We start from the raw sequence: 24,499 nt of genomic DNA, 5'->3' as shown, positions 1-24,499 counted from the left end.
CGCGTAATTTATGACTGCACGTATCTGAAATTAGTCTTATCGGCATAATAACACTGATTAATTCATAAACATCTGCAATCAAAAAAGGTGTGGGGAGTAGGGGAGTTAGGGGGGGGGTCGGAGAGCGTTGCGACAGGAGGTATTGTGTAATATTAGAGGTGAGAGGAGCAGGAGACCAGGTGTTTAAATAGCGGCACATGTGATGGTAGCGCACAGACACGAAAACCCAGAGACCTTCAGAGGCAAAGATGCGCACGGTGAACATCTTCAGCCTCCTGCTGGTGCTGCTGCTCAGTGAGGGTGAGTATCTCGCAGACTCACAGACTCTCACGCACACACACTGACAAATACAACGGTCCTCCTATAGCCTTACTGGTGTTTACCGTGAGTGGGAATCAAACTGCGGTTGCCCGGTTCGTAGCACAGAGTGCTAACCGCTAATCTATCACTCATCCCAGACACACACAAACACAGACTCATACACACAAAGACACGCACAGACATATTCAGACGCAATCACACACATACACTGTCTGATATACATGGTGGGCCATAAGTAACTACCTGCTTTGAAATAGCGGTATTTTGTAAAAAAAAATGCAGAAATAAAGTAGAAGCTTGGGAGTTCATGATGCCCAGGACAACACCTCAGCGGCGTGTAACAATAGTTTTAAATAATTTCAGAAACAATTGTTCAATTATTTCAATAAAGACAGACTATCGCAGATATTTTAAGACCTCAATTGCTCCAACTCTGCACTGTATTCATTCGGGCGTTGATTTCCCGATTTCGGGAATCAGGAACAACTGGATGCAAAAGGTGTTGTCAGACCTCAATCTAGTCGATCTTCGACTTCTATTGAGCAAGTTAAGGGAGCGCGTCAACGAGAACCCCGAAACTTCGGCGAGGAGGAGACGCTGCTCCGCTCAATTGGGGATCGCGTGACGGTCACTGCGGCGAATCTTGGTACAGGACTTGCATCTTTTTCATATAAGATTCAGCTGGTGCTGGATTTGCAGTCCAGAGACCATCTAAGCCGCCTAGATTATCCGGGTGCTTTTATTGAGCTTGTCGGCCAAGACGATGCTTTCATTCCAAATTTAATTATGCCAGATGAAGCTCACTTTTACCTTAGTGGCTTCATCAACAAACAAAATTGCAGGTTCTGGGGTTCATATATTATTATATCGAATCTCCATGAATTAAATAATGTTCTATCATTTCGAGTTTGTGTTTTTATATAATCTTACAAAAGTGATAGGCAAAATAAATCAGGTAGTTATTTATATGCACAGATACTAAGGAACATGCAAATACACTCACAGACACTAAGACACATTCACTCAAACTCACCGACTCATAGATACAAACGACACTCACAGAAAGACTCAAATCAACTCACACGCAGACAAAGACACCCATATACCCTCTAACAGACTGTTGCGGAAAGTGCTATTAGCGAGTAGCAGCACCTATGAAGGGAGGCATGGCACACGAGGGGGTGGGTGGCCAGCACCACGCCCGACCGCCTTTGTCTCCCTAGTCGCGACGTTTACACACCGCACCATGTACTCATTTGAAGCTGAATCGTCCTATGGGAGGGCGAGGACCGATTAACATAATCGTCACTGTGTAGGCCGTGAAGGGGAATCGAACTCGGTTTCCCGGTTTCATAGCGCAGCGCGTTAACAGCTGCTCTTCTACTCCCCACTAGACAAACACACATTGACACACATACGTAAACAATTGTTACCCCCAAATACATACACGCTCATGATACGTGACGTTGGTCAAACGTCTCAATATAGGACCACAGAGCTTTCAATTGTTGGACATTGAGTGTTACCCTTCCCACACGCACTGGTTTCCTCCGGGCACTCCAGTTTGCTCCCAAATGTAGAAACACTACTTTAAGGAGTTTGTCCAACATACCCAATATAAGTACCACGGAGGTTGAGTAATTGTTAACGTCGGTACTGGCTGCTCTTCCCACTTGTTTGTCGTTCCCCGCATCTCTAAAGCACCCTCTCTGTCTTCAATTAAAAAAAACTGCGTGTTCCACATTCTGAATTATGAGATAATATTGCTTTGCTGTCTCCGTGTCCCAGCTTTTATCTCAGCCCAGGAGGATGGAGCCGCGTTACGGCGCAACCTGAAGCGTCGAGGAATCAAAATTAACCTCCAGCAGGGCCGCATCGTCAACGGTGAGGAGGCGGCACCCAACAGCTGGCCCTGGCAGGTGAGAGTACATCAACAAAACCTCCGGTGTGCAGGGTGGTTACATGTGCCAGTGGTACTCCATTCGCCACTTTTTATGGAGGTTTAAGGTTTCAAATCTGGCAGACCGCCCTCGATAATACCGTGGTGTGTATTACACGTAAAATGTCATGCGCCGTCTGCATCACAGTGGAAATTAAAAATTCCGCTACGCCATTCAAAACGGGTAAGTCATTCTATGCCAGTGTCATGGTACAAATTAGAAAAATACAATGCAAATTACTCGCATTGGATCACACGCAGCAACATCGACCCCAACTGTGAAACGACTGCAGCCTGTGTTTGTGGAACACAGCACACTTACCTTCGTAATCATAACAACCTTGCACTATACAAATTAAATCGGCCATAATACACGTACAACGTTACTATTAAGTACGATTGTTGATGACAATGATAACTTAGTCTTGTCTCTGTCATAAATGGATCCATAAAAAGCCAGACTTAGTTTGAATCCAGGGGCCTGAGTGCTGAACAGGGTTGATAACCAATAACAAGTGTAAATCAGTTTCCGTTTTCAGGATCATTTTCCGTTTCCCAATATCAGGAACCTATAACCGATGCCAGTGGAATTTTGGTAATAAATGCACTGATTGTGAGTGGCACCATTGTTTCAATTGCCGCGCTAGGAGATGGAATCGAATTGATGGTCCGTGGAAGGCAGGTTCTGTGTGCTACCGTTTACATGGTGAAAACTTTAACTGCTGGTTTGTCATCGCCAAGTTTTCCGTAAATAACCCTGTGTGCAAAGTGACCTAATTTATCTTGGGTAAGTTCATCTTAGCAATTTTTACTTGATACTGAAGTTTTGTTTATGGTTTAGAGATGTTTAGGAACCTCCCGTTACAGACAGGTTAACAGAGCAAATAAGTTCACACTTTATTGAATGGTAATCAAAGCTTATATATACTCGGACCGTACAATCCGCAAAGCTGTCACCCCAGCCATGCGGAGACAACCTTCTGAGGATCCAACCAAAACCACCACTTTACCGTACATAGCAGGGGTTTCCAAAAATATTTCCAAAATCTTAAACAAACACAAGATCCAGGTTCGTTTCAACACAGTACACAAAATCCGTGATTTAATCCCATCTGTAAAGGATGTGATTTCTGACATGCAATACCCTGGTGTCTACAAACTGAGTTGTGGTTGCGGCAGCAGTTACATTGGGGAAACGAAACGACATCTCGGACCGCGTTCGTGAACACAAGGCAGATCTGAAACACGGTAGGACCAATACCTCTGCCATTGCCGATCATTGTTTTAACGCTGTGGGCTCACACACAATAGATTTTTCCAAGACGGAGGTACTCTGCACACCTACCGGCTACCTTCAGAGATTTGTTCATGAAGCACAGACACAACTTCAACCGAGAGGATGGGTGCAAACTGAGGAATCATTGGAAGGACGTTACTAACCAAGTAAAGTATTAACTGACTGTGATGTTTCCATCCTACCTGCCTATGTCAGCTGTTATTTCCGACTCTCTGAGAACATCACCGGGTTAAATATTTGTGAGGCGGACCAGCCACAGGACGATCCCTGCCACCTCCTGGTGGCTGGGACCGTCTCACATTGACATTTTAATACTGCTTGTCACAACAATGTCATGAAGCCACAACTGTGAAAAGTCCTCCAATTTTGAACCTTCAATCGACAGTGTGGAGTTATTAATGTGCGGCCAAAAGGGAGCATGGAGTGGCAGGAATTGATGCTGAGAGGTTAATGTAATTGCATGAATTATGTTATTTTATTTTACAATATCTCATATTATGAATATGGAAGTATAACGTGATGAAATAAGCACAATTAGCTGTGCGTCATGGCAATGTTGCATTTGCATAAATTACGTGAGATATGTTAATGAGGTAATCCCTTTGGTGACTGCGTAATAACTCGAGCCAATTTTTTTGGTCCTGTATAGCCCTAAGAAAGTTTGTATTTGATGTTCTGTAGAAGATAGTATTGCTGTAGTATACCTGCTTGTGTCAAAATACACTCAAGTAGTTAAAAGACGACATACTACCGAGTAGCGCGACCAGTGACTTGATTTTATCCAGTATTGTCACATTCACTCTTACAATGTCAACTTCCCTGATGTTAATAATCTGCGTTTTGCATTCTGGAATCATGTATCAATACTTCAGTTTTGTCAGGGTTCTGAAAATGAATTTTCTTGGAGGTAACAGCCTCAAATGGCTGGAGTGATGTGTAACGCTCCAGGACTGATGCGACCACTGACTGGAGAGACATAAACCACTCAGATTTTCATTGTCGCCCCTTGGCACCCCCTATAGAACTCAACATTGCAACGTCGACATTAAATCAAATCTGTCCACCCTGGATATCTAGTGAGACAACCAACTGGGTTGTTTTCATCCTCAAGATCCTCTTGAACAAATCCATAGATTAGCAAATGGAACACTTCGTTCCTCTAAACTCCCTCCCGTCACCTTTAAAACATTTAATTTGTTAAATCTTTGTTTGGTGAACGAGTTTTTCCGCATTGCTGCTCCACGAATCTGGAATTGCCTTGCCGCTTATGTAGAACTTGGGACCCCTCCCTTCACTCGCCCTCTTTACTTCCCGATGAATCCAAAACGCAAAGCTTTATTGCACCTATACCTCACTTTATTGTCGCCTCTTGCTGTCATATTTTCACTCATTTTTTTGGCATATATTTTTTGTTCATAACCATTACATTCCTCGTGTATTTAGAAACAATTCATATGGATTATTGATGTTTGCCTTTGTTTTGTTGCTGTTTCTGTACTCACGCACCACGGATTTCCCATGTAAAATTGCCAGAACACTGGCTAAGCAGGACCACCCATCTTGATTTGAAGCTTTCGTGACCGCAGGTATCCATACTCTTTGGTTATTTCGGTAAAGTCACGTAGATCCTCTCACCTGAAGAAGGTCGCTTGTGTTGCGATCTAAACGTCGTGATCTATTAAAAATTTTCTATCTGAGTGACTGTACCAAAAGAACCAAAGAGTAAGGACCACACATGTAAACAATCAAATACATTCAACACTTAATCTGTATGTATCACTATTGGTCTTTGTGGGTCTCTTTATAAGTCTCGTAGTTCTCTTGGTTCTTTCGGTAAAGTCACGTATAAAGATAAAATAATAAATTAAATAATAGCATACGACGTTTCGATTGCAACACAAGCAATCATCATCAGGTATAAATGAAATAGCAACAACAAATTTATAACCAGAAAAAACTATAGACAGACATATAAGCCGACAGATATCACCAAGATACATAGAGACAGAGTAACACAGGTACAGAGAGGGAGATCGTCTCTGTGGAGTGGCCTTAAATAGGCAGAGGGGGCGGGGGCAGAGAGATGGAGGGGTTAGATAAAAAATTAACATGTCAATGAGTACGGAAAACGCGTAGTAAAGTAAGCAAGTTTGAACATTAGGAGAGAAGGGAGAAAAAACACACTAAATTTAATAACCTAGCAAAATATCGAAATGTTATGTAATACAACACAGAGAATCGGTCAACACACAATTAACGCATAGCCTGGTCGATTACGTATTTCTAAGATTGCTAAGTTAGAATATAAGTGTGAAAATTCCAAAGAAAGACAAAACATAAAACAAAAGAAACGGAGACACACAGACAGAGCAGAGCATAAGAACGACAAAAAACGAGTGTAGACAGAAAAAAGTACACTAAATACACAGGCAGAGAGAGAAAACAAAAACCCAGAGAAACCTGATGATGATTGCTTGTGTTGCAATCGAAACGTCGTATGCTATTATTTAATTTATTATTTTATCTTTATACGTGACTTTACCGAAAGAACCAAGAGTAATTCCTGCAGTCACGAAAGCTCCAAAATTAAGATCACGTAGTTCTATGAGTCTCTATATATCTTTATGTGTTTCAATGTATCTCTGAGCCTCTATGTATTTCTATGAGTATCTACGTATCTTGAAGAATCTCTATGGAAAATTACCAATAAACTCGCTAAACGGGATCATCTGAGTAACAAATAAAACTGCATAGAGAATCAGATCCAAAATGGATCTCTCTGGAACGTGAAAGATGCACCACGTGGTTTCCCTGGGCCCTTGCTGCTCCACCCAGCAGTCTGGTGGCTGAACACAGCAAGGATGAAAATCACTCTATACTGTATCGTAGGAACATCATTATGACAGACAAATACATGCCTGCTGTGCTTTTGTGATATGAAACAGCTTCTCACATATATTGTGATGTCATTGCAGATCTCACTCGCGACTGCATGGAATCCCCAAAGTCCTGATGTTATCGACCACACGTGCGGAGGCGTCCTCCTCAACAGTGATTGGGTGCTGACTGCTGCCCATTGCATAAAGTGAGTGACCAATTTAATGCCTATAGCAGACACCACACATTACCGTCAATGTTTTTCACGTGTGACCCTGGAATGCGAAGATGTCACGTCTACCACCTGGCAAAAATCTCAGCCCAGTGACCGATATTAATTACTTATCCAAAAAACGATGGACTGCTTTGTGGCCGGTCCGTTTCCAGCATTCATTCATTGATTTCTTCCACCACGGTTAAGTACGATGCAGGGCAATTGGCAGCATGGTATACGTGATGACGTGTACGGGCACGATAAAGCAACGTGGAAGGTTATTTTGGAGTTTGAGCAGTTTTACTCTTTGCTTGCATAACTGTATATTTGGAGTATCGTGTTTTCCCCGTGGTCACGTGCATTTTTCTCTGGGTCCTCCGGTTTTCCCTCCACATGTAGAAACATTCCCAGAGAGTATTTGGCTGCTATAAATGTCCACACAATAAGCTACTTCATTGGGATATCATTTGTGGCCATGTCGCTTCTGAAAACAGAGCAATATGGCTAAGTTTGCCTGACCTGGTAAAATAAACAAATGTTTAATTCAGTTTAACCTTTCACACTCCTGGTCATCCAAATGCTCAGTGCAGTGAAGCTGTCTCAGATTAGATTACACATACAATCAACACACACTCAGGTTAACTTCATAGTACATTATCTTCACACCAATTAATATTGGAGAATAACACTGTGGCTTCATGCCGGAAATCACTATCAGAGGCCTAGGCTGGATATTTTCTACTGCCTTTTATTCACCAAGCCTCTGCCATACCTCTCATCCAGTCCCGTCTTCTTCCAGTCGGGCGTCAAAACGTAATTGGCCAACCAGTCGAGCAAGAATTCTAAGCATCAGGGAACTCGCTTCACCCACTAGCTCACACAGAGAGAATGCACTGCCCTACAGTTCATCACAACAGTGAAGACGGTTCAAGCGTACCCGTGACACACTGCATCTAAATACACACTTCCAAGAGGGTCCTGATACATCGGAATGTTTGGCTAACATTAATGACAGTCTTCTTGGTTCTTTCGGTAAAGTCATGTAGAAGGGAAATAATAAAATAATAAAAATAAAACATAATAAAATAAAATTCTCACGACGTTTCGGCCACAACACAAGCAGCCATCCTCAGGTGAAGAAACAGAGCTGTCGGAAAGACAGCGCTCCAATGAACACTGCTAAGCTTTGCATCGTATTTAAGCTGGGTGGGAGGAGGAGAGCGCCTTGACAAAGGAGTTTACATATCAACAAAGGAATTTAGCATAGAACTAGCTATGATAATGTGAGAGATTAAATCGAAAAATCAATGACAGTGTTATGCGTTTAACCATGTGTAATGGGTCCAAATGAGGCGCACACTTGAACTTGGAGCCAACACGGTTTATTAACTAACATAACAGAAAACATGATAACGACATAGGGTGGTGACCACCGCTCCTAACCAACTCGAGGGGATAGCTATATAACTGGACCAGGACAGCTTAACAGGCTGCCTGGTCCACGAGCGGAGACCGGAGACCGAGGATCGTTGGCGGCATCTTCATTCCCAGAGTTGAAGAGCCCAGCTCCCTCTGCGGCGTGGCCGCCTCCGCCCCCTTCCAGATCCTTCGGAAAGGCCCGGGTCCCTCATCACGTGACCCTCGCACCCCCATCTGGGTGTCCCCTGGCCCCTCTCGTCCGGTCACGTGCCCTCTCGGGTTCACCCAGGGTATCATGCCCTGGCGCGACCTCAGTGAGTAGTCACACCCGGACTCTGCCCCCCTAGTGAGTCATGCCGTGCCATGCTCACGCTGGTGCCATAGAGAGACACCCCACATACAGTACATTACCCGTCATCCCTTGGTACTCTCGCAACATAGTAGTGACATGGTTTATGTCACTTACACATGGAAGGAAACCGGAGAACCTGGAGAAAACTGTGCAGACAAACTATAAAAGAGAACACCAGTCGCCATCCGTCACTATATGGTGGTGATGACACTACGGTGCTTGTGCCAGGGTCGGTGCACTCTTACTGGAAGGTCACGGGTCAAACCTACAGGAGGTGTGATAAATGACTGCCTGAGATGACTGACAGATGCACTGCCTGTGCTTCCCACTGTGCCAACCAGTAGTATTCTCTGCCTGCATTGTAGTTGCTGGGTGACTGCCTCAAACGTCTTGTTAGCATCTTCTGTGTGCCTCCTTTATGGAGGCCAATCTTGATATCGCTGGCACCAGTTGTCGGCAAGTCCACTCAGCTTCACATCCTCCAGTACCAAATCAGTCAATCTCCACTCCATCCCGTGCAATGCCCATTCATCCCCCTCTGCCCAGCCAAACAGAAGCAGCTTGGGCATGTGGTGGCTGGGCATGTGGGCTACATGACCCAGCCAATGCAGCCTCGTCTTCTGGAGGAGCTCCCTGATGGAACTGTGCCCAGATCTCTCAAGTATATGTGAGCTTTTCAAACAATCTAGTCTGATTAAAGCTTCAATGTATAGAACCAGTCCAGATGTTCCTTTGAAGGTATCCAAGTTTCATCAGCATAGAGAAGGGAGGGCATAATCTTGACTTACAGCTTTCGTGACTGGAGGAATTCATACTCTTTGGGTTTTTTTCTTCAACACTAACACTATTCCTCACCTCCCATTCATGGGGAGAGGTGAGCCCACACAGCCTGCGACTCACAGCTTCCGACAGCTCATCGCCACGCTCCCACACCCCCTTCATTCCCTGTCACAGTTTCCTGCACTGTGTGATGGATTGTCCATCCCAAACATCAAACACTTACTCTCACACTCTACAGGGGTGAACGGACAAACTCCACACAGAAAGCACAGCTTCCCTCCGGTGTTTCCTAAGCTGCATTCGCTTCAGGTTGCTGAACGAATACATTATAACGTCGCACTCATGACACACAAAGTGCTTGCAATAAATGAACCACAAAACCTTGTTCATCTCGTCAAGGAGCATAATCCATCATATAAACTCTAGTCATCCTCGCAGTGGCTTTTGCGTAAATATAGATTGGAAACCCATTTCTTTATAACTGCTTTTAGTGATTAATTTGGTGTCCTTATGAAGTGACCGTCCGATCCTTATACCTTATTAATACCTCTGTAATGCGGTTGTAAACGGCCCTTCTGAGGTGCCGTCAGGGGGGGAGGAGTTAGGTCACGTGGGGGGCAGAGGGGTTGAGTATAGAAGGAGGGGAACCGGAAGAGCAAGAGAAGTGACGGGGAACCAGGAACAAAGGAAGGCCACGAAGGGCGAAGCAGGGTGTGGCGAGATCGCCACGAACACGGGGGGAGCGAGGATCGGCACCGTTGGCCAGCGGTGACCGACCCGAAGCAGCGAGGAGGCTGCAGTCAGCAGCGGGGCTGCACAGAGAGAGTGGGCAGCGGGTCTGCATACAGTGACAGCCAGAGGGTCTGCACATAGGGGTAGCAGCGGGAGTCGGCATAGGGGTAGCAGCGAGTCTGCAGGGAGGAGGTTACAGTAGATGAAGCAGAAAGTCAGAGGGGAGAGGAAGCTATAATAGCAGTGAATTGCCGGGGGCTACAAATACAGGAGTTATAACAGAGTGCCGTGTGGGTAAAGACGTGAACCTGAATAAAGACACGAAGACAGAAAGAAGTGTTCGAGTCCTTTTATTACACTGGAGTCAGAAGTGAAACGGCATGGCGAAACAACTGAGGAAGAAGAATATCCCATCTCCGGCGTCGGCGTCATCATCGGACGACGACGATCTTCCTCCTGAGGTCGGCTTCACTTCGGCGGACGGAGAGATCCGTGAGGGCCCGGGTGTGGAGGAGGTTGCCGCTGCGTCCGACCTATCTGCGTTGAAGGACGAAGATTTAAGATGGACCCGGATGGCGGAGCAACTGGCGACCCTAAAAACCGTCATCACGGAGTTGTGTGACCTTGTCACGCCAAGGGCGGCGTTGGAAGGTGATGGTGGTGATCAGCAGGAGCCCGGGTCGTCTTCGATGGCGCCGCCATCGGCCACGCGGCGTGAAGACGCCATCTTGGGCGTGGCGCACCACGGAAGGCGGGAAGCCGCCATTTTGGGGCCGCCACGAGGATCGTCCGCCATCTTGGCGACACCGCGTTGCGACGCCTTGCTGAACTTGCCGCCGGAAGAGTCGGTGACGGACGGAAGCAAGCCAAGGAGCCGCAGTCGTCACCTTACAACTGTTAAGGAGTTCTCCATCGGGGGCGATTGGAGTGCGTTCGCTTGTCGATTTTTGGCGGCGGTACGAACGGCAAGGTGGACGGACGCCGAGGCGCTGGAGGTGCTTCCGACTCTCCTTGACGATGAGTCTGTTCGTTTTTTTCGCTCTATAAAAGCTGCGAAGAAGAAAACATTGCGTGGAGTGTTCGACGAAATGGCGGACGCGTACGAGCCACCGGATGACGCCCATCGCCGCTTCGTGCAGCGGCAACGCGCACCGGAGGAGTCGCCTGTAGCGTACAGGGGCGCCGTGCTGGAACTCGCGATGGCCGCTTACCCGGAGACGGAGCCTGACCTGCTGGAACCTCTCATCTTGGGGAAGATGTTGGAGTTATCCCGGGATCTGGGCATTCCTATGCCGGCGTGCGGTCACGAGAAACTCACGTCCCGGACCGTGGCCAAGTGTTTGGACGCCCAGTTCAATCTCCGCCGCTGGAAACAAGTCACGGCGTGGACGGGCGGTCCTGTCGTCGATGGGGGGGCCGTAGGGTGGGACCCTACAAAGGCCGTGTACGTGCCGGATGCGACCGGCCCAAAGGAGCTGTCGGCCGCCTCCACTCCGTGGCCGGCTCGAAGCGGGCCGGGGCCGCGGGCTCCGCCGCCGGCGCGGCCACGTCGGGACGGGGGGCCTGCTGCGCGCCGACCCGACGTCGACTGTTTCCGCTGCGGCCGTCGGGGCCACTATGCCAGGGACTGCTGGGCCCGGGTTCCGGGGCCGCCCCAGCAGGAGGCCTCGATCGCGGACGCCCCAAAGAAAGACCCTCCGGCACAGGCAAGTCGGTGCGCACCAGACACCCGGCAAGGCCTGACACCTCACTCATCGCCGTTGTTGTGCGACGCGGATGTTCTAAAATATGGGGGGCCAGTATCTGCGCCTTGTCGCTCGATAACGCAGTGGCGTAAGTTGGCTCGGCGGGTTGTCGCGGCCGCTACAGGTTCGTCCACTGTACCGGGGTCGATCCAAGGGGTGGACGTGCGTATTTTGGTGGATTCCGGGGCGTCCGCGACCATTATTTCGGATGTCATATTCCATCTTTTGAACATCCCACCGGGGGCCGTGAGGCCGGCTTACGCTTCCTGCATCGCTGCGAACGGGGGTAGTATGGGCATCGTGGGACAGGTGGACGCTAATATTTCTATCGGGGGGGTCTCGGCCTCGGGCGTTGTGTTAATTTCGAGGTCCCTGGCGGTTCCTTGCTTGTTGGGCACGGATTTTTTGGCTAAGATGCCCATTCTAATTAGAATCAATGAAAATTGCATTGAACTACCAGGGGGCCGCAAATTGGCGTTTTTACAGTCCACCTGGGGGCGACCGGCTCCGGTTGCCCAGGTGCAGGCGTTATCGGAAGTTTCAGTTGATATTCCACCTGGCTCGCAGATGCTCATTCCCCTACGATACCGGAAGCCGGTTCCGGGTCGGCAGGGTGCTTGTGGAATTTTGCTGTCGCCGTCCGCCGCTGTTACGGGCGGATTGGCACTGGTGGGGGCGCAAACCATTGTCCGTCCGGATCAACGCCCGTTTTTGCAGGTGTTAAATGCGAGTTCTGAAAGCGTGTGTGTGCCGGCTGGTACCGTTGTGGCACACGCCACTACGGCGTTTACGGCTCAGAGTGACATTCCGGACGGGGGGCTGGTGGGTGGTGTTTCACACGACGGAGGGGTGGACGATCGTTGGATCGCCGAACTATGTGCGGAAAATTCGGCCCTTTCCGCTGAGCAGCGTTGTGCGATTCATAAATTATTAGCGAGCTATTCCGATGTGTTTAGCTCGGACGATTTGGACTTGGGACGCACCTCGCTGCTCTCTCATCACATCGAAACGGGGGACGCGGCCCCTATCCGCTTGAACTCGCGTCGGATGAGTCCGGCTGAGCGTGAGCACGTTCGAGGGGCAGTGGAAGACATGTTGAAAGCGGATATTATATCTCCGTCTAATAGCCCGTGGGGCGCGCCTGTCGTGTTGGTTAAAAAGAAAGATGGTAAATTACGATTTTGTGTGGATTTTCGGAAGTTAAATAAAGTGTCGGTGGCAGATGCGTATCCCCTGCCGCGTATGGACGATTCTCTCGACGCCTTGTCAGGGGCTAAGTTTTTTTCAACGCTAGATCTCTCTTCGGGCTTCTGGCAGCTTCCCCTTGACGAGCCCTCGCGGGAAAAGACAGCGTTCCGTACGCCGCAGGGGTTGTTCCAATTTAACTGTCTGCCGATGGGGTTGAATGCAGCCCCTGCCACCTTTCAGAGATTGATGGAGTTGGTATTGACGGGGTTGCAGTGGGAGACATGTCTCATTTATTTAGATGATATTATTGTCTTCAGCCGCACATTTGATGAGCATTTATTGCGGTTGGAGGCCGTTTTTGCCAGAATGCGTTCTGCTAATTTGAAATTCAAGCCTAAGAAATGTCATCTACTGCAACGTTCCGTTCGATACTTGGGACATATTGTTAGTGCGGACGGGGTGGCCACGGATCCAGAGAAAACTGCGTGTGTCCGGGATTGGGCAACCCCCGCCACGGTGGGTGATGTGCGTCGGTTTTGGGGGTTCGCCTCATATTACCGGAGGTTTGTTCCGAATTTCGCTACTATCGCCAGGCCTTTGCATCTCTTTACTGGGAAGGGGCACAAATTTGTGTGGGGACCGCCGGAGGAGGCGGCGTTTCGGAGCCTGCGCGATCTACTGGCTACTGCGCCGACGTTGGATTATCCGGATTTTGAACATCCCTTCATTCTGGATACTGATGCGAGTGACACCGGGATTGGGGCGGTGTTGTCCCAGTCAAAAGGTGGTGTTGAGCGTGTGGTGGCGTACGGGAGTCGGGTTTTGTCTCCCGCGGAAACTCGTTACTGCGTCACTCGCAGGGAACTTTTGGCTATTGTGTATTTTCTCCGCCAATTTCGACCGTATCTGTACGGTCGGTCGTTTATTGTCCGAACGGACCATGCGGCCTTGCAGTACGCTCTTAAGATGGACCAGCCATCCGGACAATTGGCGAGATGGCTGGACACGTTGCAAGAATTCTCCTTCCAAATTCACCATCGGAAGGGTGTGCGTCACGCTAACGCGGACGCACTGTCCAGGTTGCCGCAACAATCCCCTTGTGCGTGTGCGTCGGGGACGCATAGGTGTGGACCGGCTCAGCCCCCCCCTCAGCCTGTCGCGCGGGCAGTGGATGTTCTCGAACCTCCGCTTACACCGGGACCGGTTGAAGGGGGACCGGCTGACGGGATTTTGCGTCTTCCAAGGTCTGTGTGGATTCGGGAGCAAATGTTGGACGATTCTTTGGTGTCGTTACGGAAACGAACGGAGAGGGCGGGTAAGGAAGTCGGTGCGGGTGGTAATTCGGAAACTGCTCTCCGAGATGGGTTACTGATGTGGAGGGAAGGGATACAGGAACACTGGCGTCTCGTTGTGCCCGCGTCATTGCGCTATGAGCTGATTAGATCTTTGCACTGTGACACACTTTTACACCTGGGGGTGCAGAAAACCCTATTGACGCTGCAACGAGACTATTATTGGCACGGCATGACGACGGATGTCGTCGGTCACGTTCGCGCGTGTCCCGATTGTGCCCGCCGTAAGCCGCCTAAACATCCATATGTTCCGCCGATACAATCGATTAAAGTATCTCGGGTTAATGAGCTGGTGGCGTTAGATATTTTGGGACCCTTTCCGCCATCAGCTAAAGGGAATAAGTATTTACTGGTGGGGGTGGAGTACCTCTCTCGCTGGCCGATGGCCTGGCCCTTGCCTGACCAGTCAGCGGCGTCTATCACTGACGCCTTTCTATTTGGGTATGTAATGGACAAAGGGGCTCCGGAGAGGCTCCTTACGGATCAGGGACGTAATTTTTCGTCTAAATTGTTGGGGGAGGTGTGTGCGGCTCTTGGAACTAAAAAGATACGGACGTCCCCCTACCACCCGCAAACGGATGGTATGGTGGAACGGTTGAATCGGACTCTGTCCGCCATGCTGTGCCATACAGTCGGGGAAAACCAATCTGATTGGGATTTGCATATCCCTGGGGTGCTTTCGGCGTATCGCATGACGCCGCACGCGGCTACTGGATACTCGCCGTTTTTCCTTATGTACGGCCGTGAGAACGTGCCGCCGATTCATGACCAGTTGGGAACCGGTGCGAGGGGGCCTGTTAAGCCTCTTCCTGAGTATATTAAGGACAACGTTCGGCGTGTCGCTGAGGCGAGGGAAAATGCCCGCATGGCTACTGCCAAGGCTCAGGCCAGGAATGAGCGGTGTGGCCGACGTTCAAAGGGGGAGTGTCCCTGGAAAAAGGGGGACCTGGCCTGGCTTCATTGCCCACAGGTGCGGCCAGGTACATCTCCTAAATTACATCGACCTTGGCAGGGTCCGGTCCGCCTCATTGAGGTTCCCAACCCACAGTCGGCGCGTGTTCAGGTTGGTGCACGGCGTTGGTTCGTGCACACGTCCCGGTTGAAGCCATACATTGCCCCACGGCCGGATGCGTCATCTCCCAAAGTTGCCTTGCCGGGGTCTGTTGCTGCCGACTCGCCCTTGCCTGTGTCTGCTGACCTTGCGAGAGCGCCTGTCGTACCCTTCACAGACAAGCCGGCCGTGACAGCGCAGGGAGGAGGACCTTCCGCTTGTGGGACGCCGACCGGAGCCGCAGAACCCACGGGACCTGCAGCTCTTCCTATCCCTCCGCGGACGCGAGTACGGGATGTTTCTGGACGCGAGCGGGACAGTGGCGGGCCTCCAATGGCGACGGAAGAACTTGCGCCCGTCGCCCCTAAAACCCTTCCACGTTCCCGCTCGGCGGGTGGGCCGCCGACCGTCCGGGACGGCCCGGCTACCCGTACTCGCTCGAAATCCCTCACGTTTCGTTAGATTGTGTTGTGTTGTGTTATTGTTATGATGTTCTTCAATGCTTCGTGTCTTTTTGCGTGTTGGCCCTTTACACCCGCATTGCTTTTCAGGTTGCAATTCAGCCGAGGTCGGCTGGATTTTCTTTAAGGGGGAGGGTGATGTAATGCGGTTGTAAACGGCCCTTCTGAGGTGCCGTCAGGGGGGGAGGAGTTAGGTCACGTGGGGGGCAGAGGGGTTGAGTATAGAAGGAGGGGAACCGGAAGAGCAAGAGAAGTGACGGGGAACCAGGAACAGAGGAAGGCCACGAAGGGCGAAGCAGGGTGTGGCGAGATCGCCACGAACACGGGGGGAGCGAGGATCGGCACCGTTGGCCAGCGGTGACCGACCCGAAGCAGCGAGGAGGCTGCAGTCAGCAGCGGGGCTGCACAGAGAGAGTGGGCAGCGGGTCTGCATACAGTGACAGCCAGAGGGTCTGCACATAGGGGTAGCAGCGGGAGTCGGCATAGGGGTAGCAGCGAGTCTGCAGGGAGGAGGTTACAGTAGATGAAGCAGAAAGTCAGAGGGGAGAGGAAGCTATAATAGCAGTGAATAGCCGGGGGCTACAAATACAGGAGTTATAACAGAGTGCCGTGTGGGTAAAGACGTGAACCTGAATAAAGACACGAAGACAGAAAGAAGTGTTCGAGTCCTTTTATTACACCTCTAATCTCCTGCTGCCCTTTATCTCCCACAGCACTAGTTATTCTCAGTCCGTGCGTCTTGGAAAACACAATTTGTATATGTTTGAAGAGGGACAACTTCATGTGCAAATCAAGAATATACACGTCCATCCGAGATGGAATGCAGACTTTGCAGAATATGGGTACGTATATACATGTATAGCCCATTGGTCAATCCACTGCTGGATAAGGGCTTCATCACACCTATGGCGGGATGTGTAGGTTATATGTGCATACATTACCACGCTGGTCAGCGTGGGTCGATGGAGATGGTGAACATTTTTTTTCCACTTTAAAATTGGTTAAATAGTTTATTTTGTGTTACAGGTAACCACATTCAAAAACACGGTAAAGAACAATCAGTTACACGTTTCCCGCACATGCAGGATTGTATAGAGCAATAACCGTGTGTTTAATATTTTATTAAATTAAAAAACTAATGGAGCTGCCATAGTGGTACAATGGTTATCAAATTGGACTTGCAATCCAGAGGCCTCCAGTTGTGGCATGGCAGTTGAATAAATTAAGACGTTTCTTTATGCTCTCACCTCTACTCACCTAGCAGTAACATGTACACAGAACAATCGATCGGCAGGTCTGATACGATGACTGTAATTGTGGGTATATCCACCTTTCCCCACCCACCATATCTGTGAACCAAATATCCTATAGAGCTAGTGCTGGCATGACCAAGACATTGTAGGGCAAACACTTACCTTGTAACTCAGAAATATGGGCAAATATATCACAAGGTGCCTTAGATTAGGTGCCTTGCAGTGGCTAGAGTCGTATTCACTATGCAACTTAAATGATTCTGAAAGCAATGACCCGTGTATAATTCCTCATGCACTGTTACCGTAAACTCCGCTTCCCCTTCGTCCATTGTCCACTCGCCGTGCCCTCACCACCCCATGCCAGGTTTGACCTTGCACTCATTGAGCTCAATGAATCTGTGCCGATCACCAACACGACCCAACCTGCGACCCTGCCCTACCCGGGACACATCCTGTCCAACAACCCCGAGTGTTATGCGACCGGCTGGGGAAGTCTGTCAAGTAAGGACCAAACAAACAAAGCATTATATTGCTAATTTCTGTCTTTTCTAGGATCAACAAAGGTCCATTGTGGTTCTCCATTTGTGGAAATAATGCCAGCACAAAGCAATGGCGTTTATAAATACATTTATATGCTTATGATATCACCTGATATTCTCCTGAATCTTCCGTCCTCAATTTACAAAGGAAACTGCAATATTTTTTCATTATTATCCTACATAACCTAATGGCATTAATACTTCTATTAAAGGCAACTTACATAAAATGCGTAAATTTCCAAAATCATCAAGCACACTTTTTTAACTCTTTGCAGTTCCTCAATTTAAAATGTTGTTCTCTCTTATAAATACCTCTGTGTCTGACTTGATTCCCACCTAAAATGTGGTTTCACATTCGTGAAAAAAAGACTCTGAGAATGCATAATGTCATCAGCATTAGTTCCACACAATCAAAACTCTGGAACATTGTCGATATTCAGTGTCTTAGCAGTCATACTTGTGTAATGCGGGCGTAAACGGCCTCGCGGATATGACGTCACGGGGGGAGGGGTTAGGTCACGTGGGGGAGAGGGGTAAGCTCTTAAGGGCGGTAACCGGAAGAGACGGGAGGAGAGTGTAAGAATAAAGACAGGAGGAGGCCACGCAGGGCAGAGGGTGGAGAGTGGCGCGATCGCCACAGGACGGGACTCGGCACCGTTGGCCAGCGGTGTCCGGGCACGGGGGAACGGAAAGCAGCGGTGGGGCTGCAGCGAGAGCAGCTGAGAGACTGCACAAAGGCGGAGAGGCTAAGAGGGAAGCCAGCAGCCGAGCTGCGTCGGGAGCGGGGAGAAAAGGCTACGTGAGCGACGGCAGCTGTCAAGCTGCCAAGCGGAAGGCTCTGAGCGAGGGCCGTGTGGGGCAAAGTTGTAAGAACCCAAATAAAGGACAACGGAGACAGACACAGTGGAAGAGTCCTTTATTACACTTGCTTAAACTAATGCTGGTCAAATTATACATTGCAAGAAGGACGTGTGGCTGATGAGATGTATAAAAAACACGAATACATTATATATGTGTGGAGGGAGGCATATTGGCTGCTGATCTAAAATATTGTTTAGGTACATTTGATATTCACGCTATTATTATGAGACGAGGATATCATGAAGGTGCTGTTTTAAGATAGTCTGCAGTAGTTTCACAGTAGGGGCCACGGTGCTATGTGTAATCCCAATTGAGCAATTTTCAGCTATTTTTCTTTTAATAAGGGACCATGACGCTGGCACACACTGGCCTACTGTTTTCAAATTATGTCATGGGATGGTTAATGTGAACTGTGACACAGGTGTGTATTTACCAGAGGTGGGACAAAGTCATTGTTATGCAAGTCCAAGTCGAGTTGCAAGTCTTTGTACATTTTGCCGAGTCGAGTCTGAAGTCATCAAATTCATGACTCGAGTCTGACTCGAGTCCAAGTCACATGACTCGAGTCCACACCTCAGAGGTGGGACAAAGTCACTGTTATGCAAGTCCAAGTCGAGTTGCAAGTCTTTGTACATTTTGCCGAGTCGAGTCTGAAGTCATCAAATTCATGACTCGAGTCTGACTCGAGTCCAAGTCACATGACTCGAGTCCACACCTCTGGTATTTACCATACCTAGAATGGTATGGTAAATACACCTGCAGTTATAACCAAGGGATCCTGATGATGTCGGACCACAAACCTCTTCAATAAGATGCTAGCATGCTACGGCTGGGCCATGTAACTGCCCCTACTTCTTTTAATGTATACACCACAACAACACTAATTTTTCTTTTGTATGTGTCACATTGATTGCATTTCATCAGCCGGGGGCCCATCGCCCTACACTCTTCAACAAGTGAAGCTTCCGTTTATCAGCTACGCCAAATGCAGCAGCAACGAGTCTTGGGGGATCATAGTGAAGCCCAGCATGATCTGTGCAGGAGACAGGCTTCACTCTGTTTGCAACGTGAGTGTCATAGTTATGCACACCCTTCATGCAAATACATTATTAACAAGAGCACGCTGACCTTGTGTCAGTCATCAGTGGCCATTGCAATTCCAATGCAGCAAAACACCTGCCAGTCGGATTTCGCATTTATCTGCACCAGGTTGGCAAAATTATATCATAATTTAACATAGCCTCCACACAGTTTCCATACGAGGAAACCATCCCTATCTGACACTATGCTTGCCACGTGTTTCCAGTGATTTGCAGCTCCCTGTTTGTGATCGTTTTAGAATCTCAAGCTCCACATGTTTGCACTGTGGGATTCATGACTTGCAGGGCAACACACTTGAATGGTGATTACTGTACATAACCACACTATGCCACACAGTACAAAATAAACCCGACACAGTATATCACCGTGGTTTTGACAAGATTTCACAGTGTTTACGGTAGAATGCGTTTAGAATGCATGATAATGCATTTGATATTTTTTGTAATGTTAGGCGTGTTGGGTAATGAGACTCGCCCAACTCATTGAGGCGCTGGTGGCTCGGCATGAGGGCATCTAAGCCCGGCTTGTCTCCCTGGCTTCACGCTGTGCTCGAGGCCCCTATTTTCGGAGCCCCGTGAGTGCTACTCACAAATGCTGTGCAGTTGCTTCCCATAATGCTGTACAGTTTCCTTGGCGCGTGGTGTAGCCTGCTAATCCCCATCTGTTCCATCCAGCTGTGATGTATCGGATAGTGTTGCCACCTCCCACACGCTTTGTTTTTGTCGGTGTTATTGTTTCTTCCCACATGCAATCACTCGTTTAATTGGCATGTCTGCGGATCCTTCTCGTGCCTCCGCACCTTGCATATTGCTATGCGCTACAAGATGCCAATCGTCATGAATGATGCTGTATAAAACGAAGTCATTGTTACTATTTTTACAATTGTCCTTATATGCAGGGAGACTCGGGGGGCCCCCTGAACTGTATGACGGACAGAGGGTGGGAGGTGCACGGCATCGCGAGCTTCGTGTCTTCTTTAGGCTGTAACTTTCACACAAAGCCGAGCGTCTTCACCCGCGTGTCCGACTACAATCCCTGGATCACCTCCATCACGGGGATGCAGTTCTCCACGACGGTGTGTAACTCTTAACGAGCATGCGCGTCTCTGTACGAGTCTGTACATCTCTTGTCTCACTCTCCTGCTCACTCACGCATACAGAAAATCACTCACACAGATAATTATCACTCACACGCTGATTCATACGAAGAGTGACTCACTCACTCAACTCAAGCCCCCACTCTCCATCTCCCGCCCTCCCCTCTGCATTAGTGGTGGCGATGTACGACGGAAAGCCGTCAGCCCCCACCCCAGCCCTCTCAACTCCTTCAGACGCGCATGCAAAATTGGGCAAACAAACACTGAGACATACGGTTGACACGCAGACATGGAGATACATGCAGAGACATCCACACACACGGTGACAAACAGAGAAACAGACAAAAGAGGCTCGGTGAGACACACAAAGACACGGAGATACATGGAGACATGTACAAGATAAAGACACACACCGACGTAGATAGAGTCACACACACGTGAATACACACAAAGAGACGTGGAGATACATACAGCTATACCCAGAGAAGTGGAAGCACAGGCAGACACGCACAGAGGCACACACAGTCAAAGGAAATATCCTGAAGCAGTTGGGGATATTCTCATCGCGAATTTTTGCAGCGCCACTTGATTTTCTTGCTTTTGGTGAGGTCAGACGAAGAAGGGTATCTCAATTTCTCAGCTACAATGCATCCCCACGAACTCATCCGCGCCAAAAGTGAGTTTTTTGTTTTTGTGCGCCGTGAAAATCGAGTGAGCTCGAAAGTGAGTGCCATAGAATGAAAAAAATTGGGAAGCACTGCTCTAGTACATAGTTAATACATGGCTTAACTCAGAGGATATGTGGCCCATTCTATGGAGGAGATCTGGCCCAGCCCAAGCAGATGACGTGGCCCAGTCCATGGAAAAAACGTGGCCCAGCCCATGGAGGAGACATGTCCTAGCCAATGGAGGTGGAAGAAGATAGCAAACTCCTCAAGCCGGACGTACGATTTGAGCACAAAGCTCAATGTATAATTGTCCACAGCGCTCATAGATCGAGAGAGCCACACAAAAAGTGGCACCACCAACAACAACCACCATTCGCCACTAAATGGCAGTGATGTCACCACGGTTCTTGTGCCATGCTAGGTCCACTTTGAGGCCACGTGGCGTATCGAAGGCTTATTGGCAGGTTACAGGACAGACCCAGATGCCATGGTTTGACTGACATATGACGTTAACTGCCAAGGCACCCAGCTTATTGTTATGAGCGTCGCTCCTGCATTCTCCTTTATTGCTGGAGGGAGGGGTAGAGTCTGGCTTTGCCAAATGGGGTTTGGCCCGAAGGCGCCTATATCCATGGGGCCTTCAGCACAAGCCTAATTCCCACCGTGGGTAATGGTAAGAAATATTTCCAGGTGGAGTAGTTACCACCCCTCGCAAATACTGATCCTCCGTATAGCCTAAACAGACATCAGGGCAAGTGCAGTTAGCGAGCACCTATGAAGGCAGGCATGGCACAAGAGGGGTGGGTGATCAACACCACGCCCGATCGCATTTGTCTCCCCAGTGGCGATGTTTTAACACACCACACCATGCACTCATTTGAGGCTGAGTCGACTTAGGAGAGGCCCAGGACCGCTAAATACACATATATATGTAGACTTACACACCCCCTGCTCACACTCACTTCAACTCAGCCTTACCACACACCTCCTATTCACTATTCACCATTACTCAGGTCAAACTCACGGCGTTCAGCTTCACACCATGCCTCACACTCATACATGCCAATTTACACCACATACTACCCTATATACTACACTATGCACACACTATATCACACAGACTATACCATCTCTCTTACACTACTGTACATAATATTGAATTCTCCACCACTTTACCCATCTACATCCTCCTATATATTCCTGCAGTGTACAGTGCTCCCACATTAAATATAATAGCATGCGCATATCAACAGGCACACAAACGCACAGATCCAAAAAATACACTAATATAGACACATGAACACGCAAATACTTTGTTATTTAAGAAGCACCCGAACGCAAACTCACAAAACGCATGCACGATGGTCATGTTCTTCATGTTGCAGATGATATTGATAATAAATGTATTATCAATATCATTATTATTTATGTTGGTGATGATGATTTTCATGATGATGTTCTTTTTTTGCTGATGATCAGAATGATGTTGATGATAATATCAATCTTGCTCATGATGTCAATGATGATGTTAATGATGATATTAATAATGCTGCTGATGATGTACAGGTATCACCAACAACGACCAATAAATCGTCCCCGACGACCAAGAAAGTGTCCCCGACGACCAAGAATTGGGTCCCAACGACCAGTAAATCGTCCCCAACGACCAAGAAATTGTCTCCAACGACCAAGAATTCGTCCTCCCCTCCTCGCAGTGTGATCATGTGGGAGTTCACCACATCAATCCTCATCAGTATCGCACTGATGTTCTGTGAGTGGTAAACATAGCCACACGCATCACTACAACCATCGTAGTAATGATGAGGGTTCCAGTGTCAAATTCAATTTGTGACCAGGTCAGAGCTCAAGGTGAGAGGCCAGGTGAGAGATCAGGATATAGTCGAATTTGCAAAAGTAACCTGGGGCATTCGTCTGTTGTCAGTAGGGGGCGATGATTTCAGCTGTGTGGTCAACGTATGGCACCCCAAGTGGCAGCTGTGTCTATGCATTAGTTTGAAAGTACGGGCGCTGAATGTTGTTGAGTGGTTAAAAACGAAACAGGGGGATTTATCCACAAACCTGGCTGTCGCCTGATGATGCTAGTTGTAATTACTGGCAAAACGTCGTACTCTAATTGTAAATTTTGTGGATTTACTCTCCAACACACCCATGTGCTACACTCGTAACAAATTGAAACGTTCTGTTAACGTGACAAACCTTACTAATTGGGTGTGTCAGGTGGTGGCAGGTTTAACGACTCATTTATATTTACGCGATCTAACCCAAACGCCTGTAATATGGTTTAGCCTATAGTGCCCGCAGTGGCAGCTGTCCTCGTATATTTGTCTGCTTCCAGTAAGGGACAATGATTGATGCTGTTGTAATCGCAATGGAGTAAATTACGTCATCATTTTCTATTTTTGGAAATTTGGACCATACAATAGAGACACTCTAATGAGGATTATAATTGAGTCACTGTGGGAGTATATGAGTCCCTGTGTGAGTCTATATGTATTTTTGGGAGTTTGTGTATTTATGTATAGGAAACCGTGTCTTTTGTCAGTCCTTGTGTCTTGTGATTTTGTGCGTCTCTCTGTGAATCTGCATGTCTCTATGTTAATTTCTGTCTCTCCCTGTGAGTGCATGTGTCAGTGAGTCTGTGTGTTTTTGTGCGAGGCCGTGGCTCTCTATTAGCCTCGTGTAACTTTTTTTTCTGTGTTTTGCAGGCATATGAAGTGATGCTGCTTGTTTGAAATGTGCGCCAGGATTAAACACAGCAAACACAGTCACCTCATATACACATTTACCAGATTATAAGATATACCTACTACACACATGTGTTTTGGGAAGTTGAGCAAGGTTGATTCAAATGAGATCGGAATTGGGGAGTTAAAACGTGGGACAATTCTCATTATTCATGCATTAACATAAGTAACATATATACACGATTATTATATTAACATACTCATATAAAAACACTAATTTAAATTAAAGTGATTATTACAATAACATAGAACCAATTATTGGCCGAGATCTGTGAGCAAATCAACTTTCTCCACCACAAATTCCACGCCAGTTTCCACATTTAGTGACATCAGCAGCAAAGTCAATGTTTCCTTGAACCATTGGTTCAGTACAAGCAAAACTTTGGACCGTTTCGACATTCAGAGTTTCGTCAGCAGATACAGACTTGCTTTTATTCCATATATTCTCCACAATGACGCTACATATTACGTTGTTGTGAATTGAGGGA

At 48.0% G+C, this 24,499-nt stretch overlaps 1 protein-coding gene across 1 annotated transcript; it reads left to right on the top strand.

The window, feature by feature from the left end:
• The first annotated feature begins 219 nt into the window (after positions 1–219).
• Positions 220–24,499, top strand: LOC133363054 (elastase-1-like). The gene is made up of 9 exons (XM_061582064.1): positions 220–300; positions 2,110–2,240; positions 6,533–6,642; positions 16,442–16,570; positions 17,346–17,482; positions 19,306–19,448; positions 20,381–20,557; positions 22,813–23,017; positions 23,973–24,499. Exons 1-9 carry the CDS (start codon positions 249–251, stop codon positions 23,978–23,980), a joined length of 1,092 nt encoding a protein of 363 aa, XP_061438048.1. The 5' UTR covers positions 220–248; the 3' UTR covers positions 23,981–24,499.

This window comes from Lethenteron reissneri, unplaced genomic scaffold (genome assembly GCF_015708825.2).
Source record: "Lethenteron reissneri isolate LAM-NWPU_2019-01 unplaced genomic scaffold, ASM1570882v1 scaffold_1639, whole genome shotgun sequence".
NCBI lineage: Eukaryota > Metazoa > Chordata > Hyperoartia > Petromyzontiformes > Petromyzontidae > Lethenteron > Lethenteron reissneri.
This window is presented reverse-complemented; position numbering and strand designations above follow the sequence as displayed.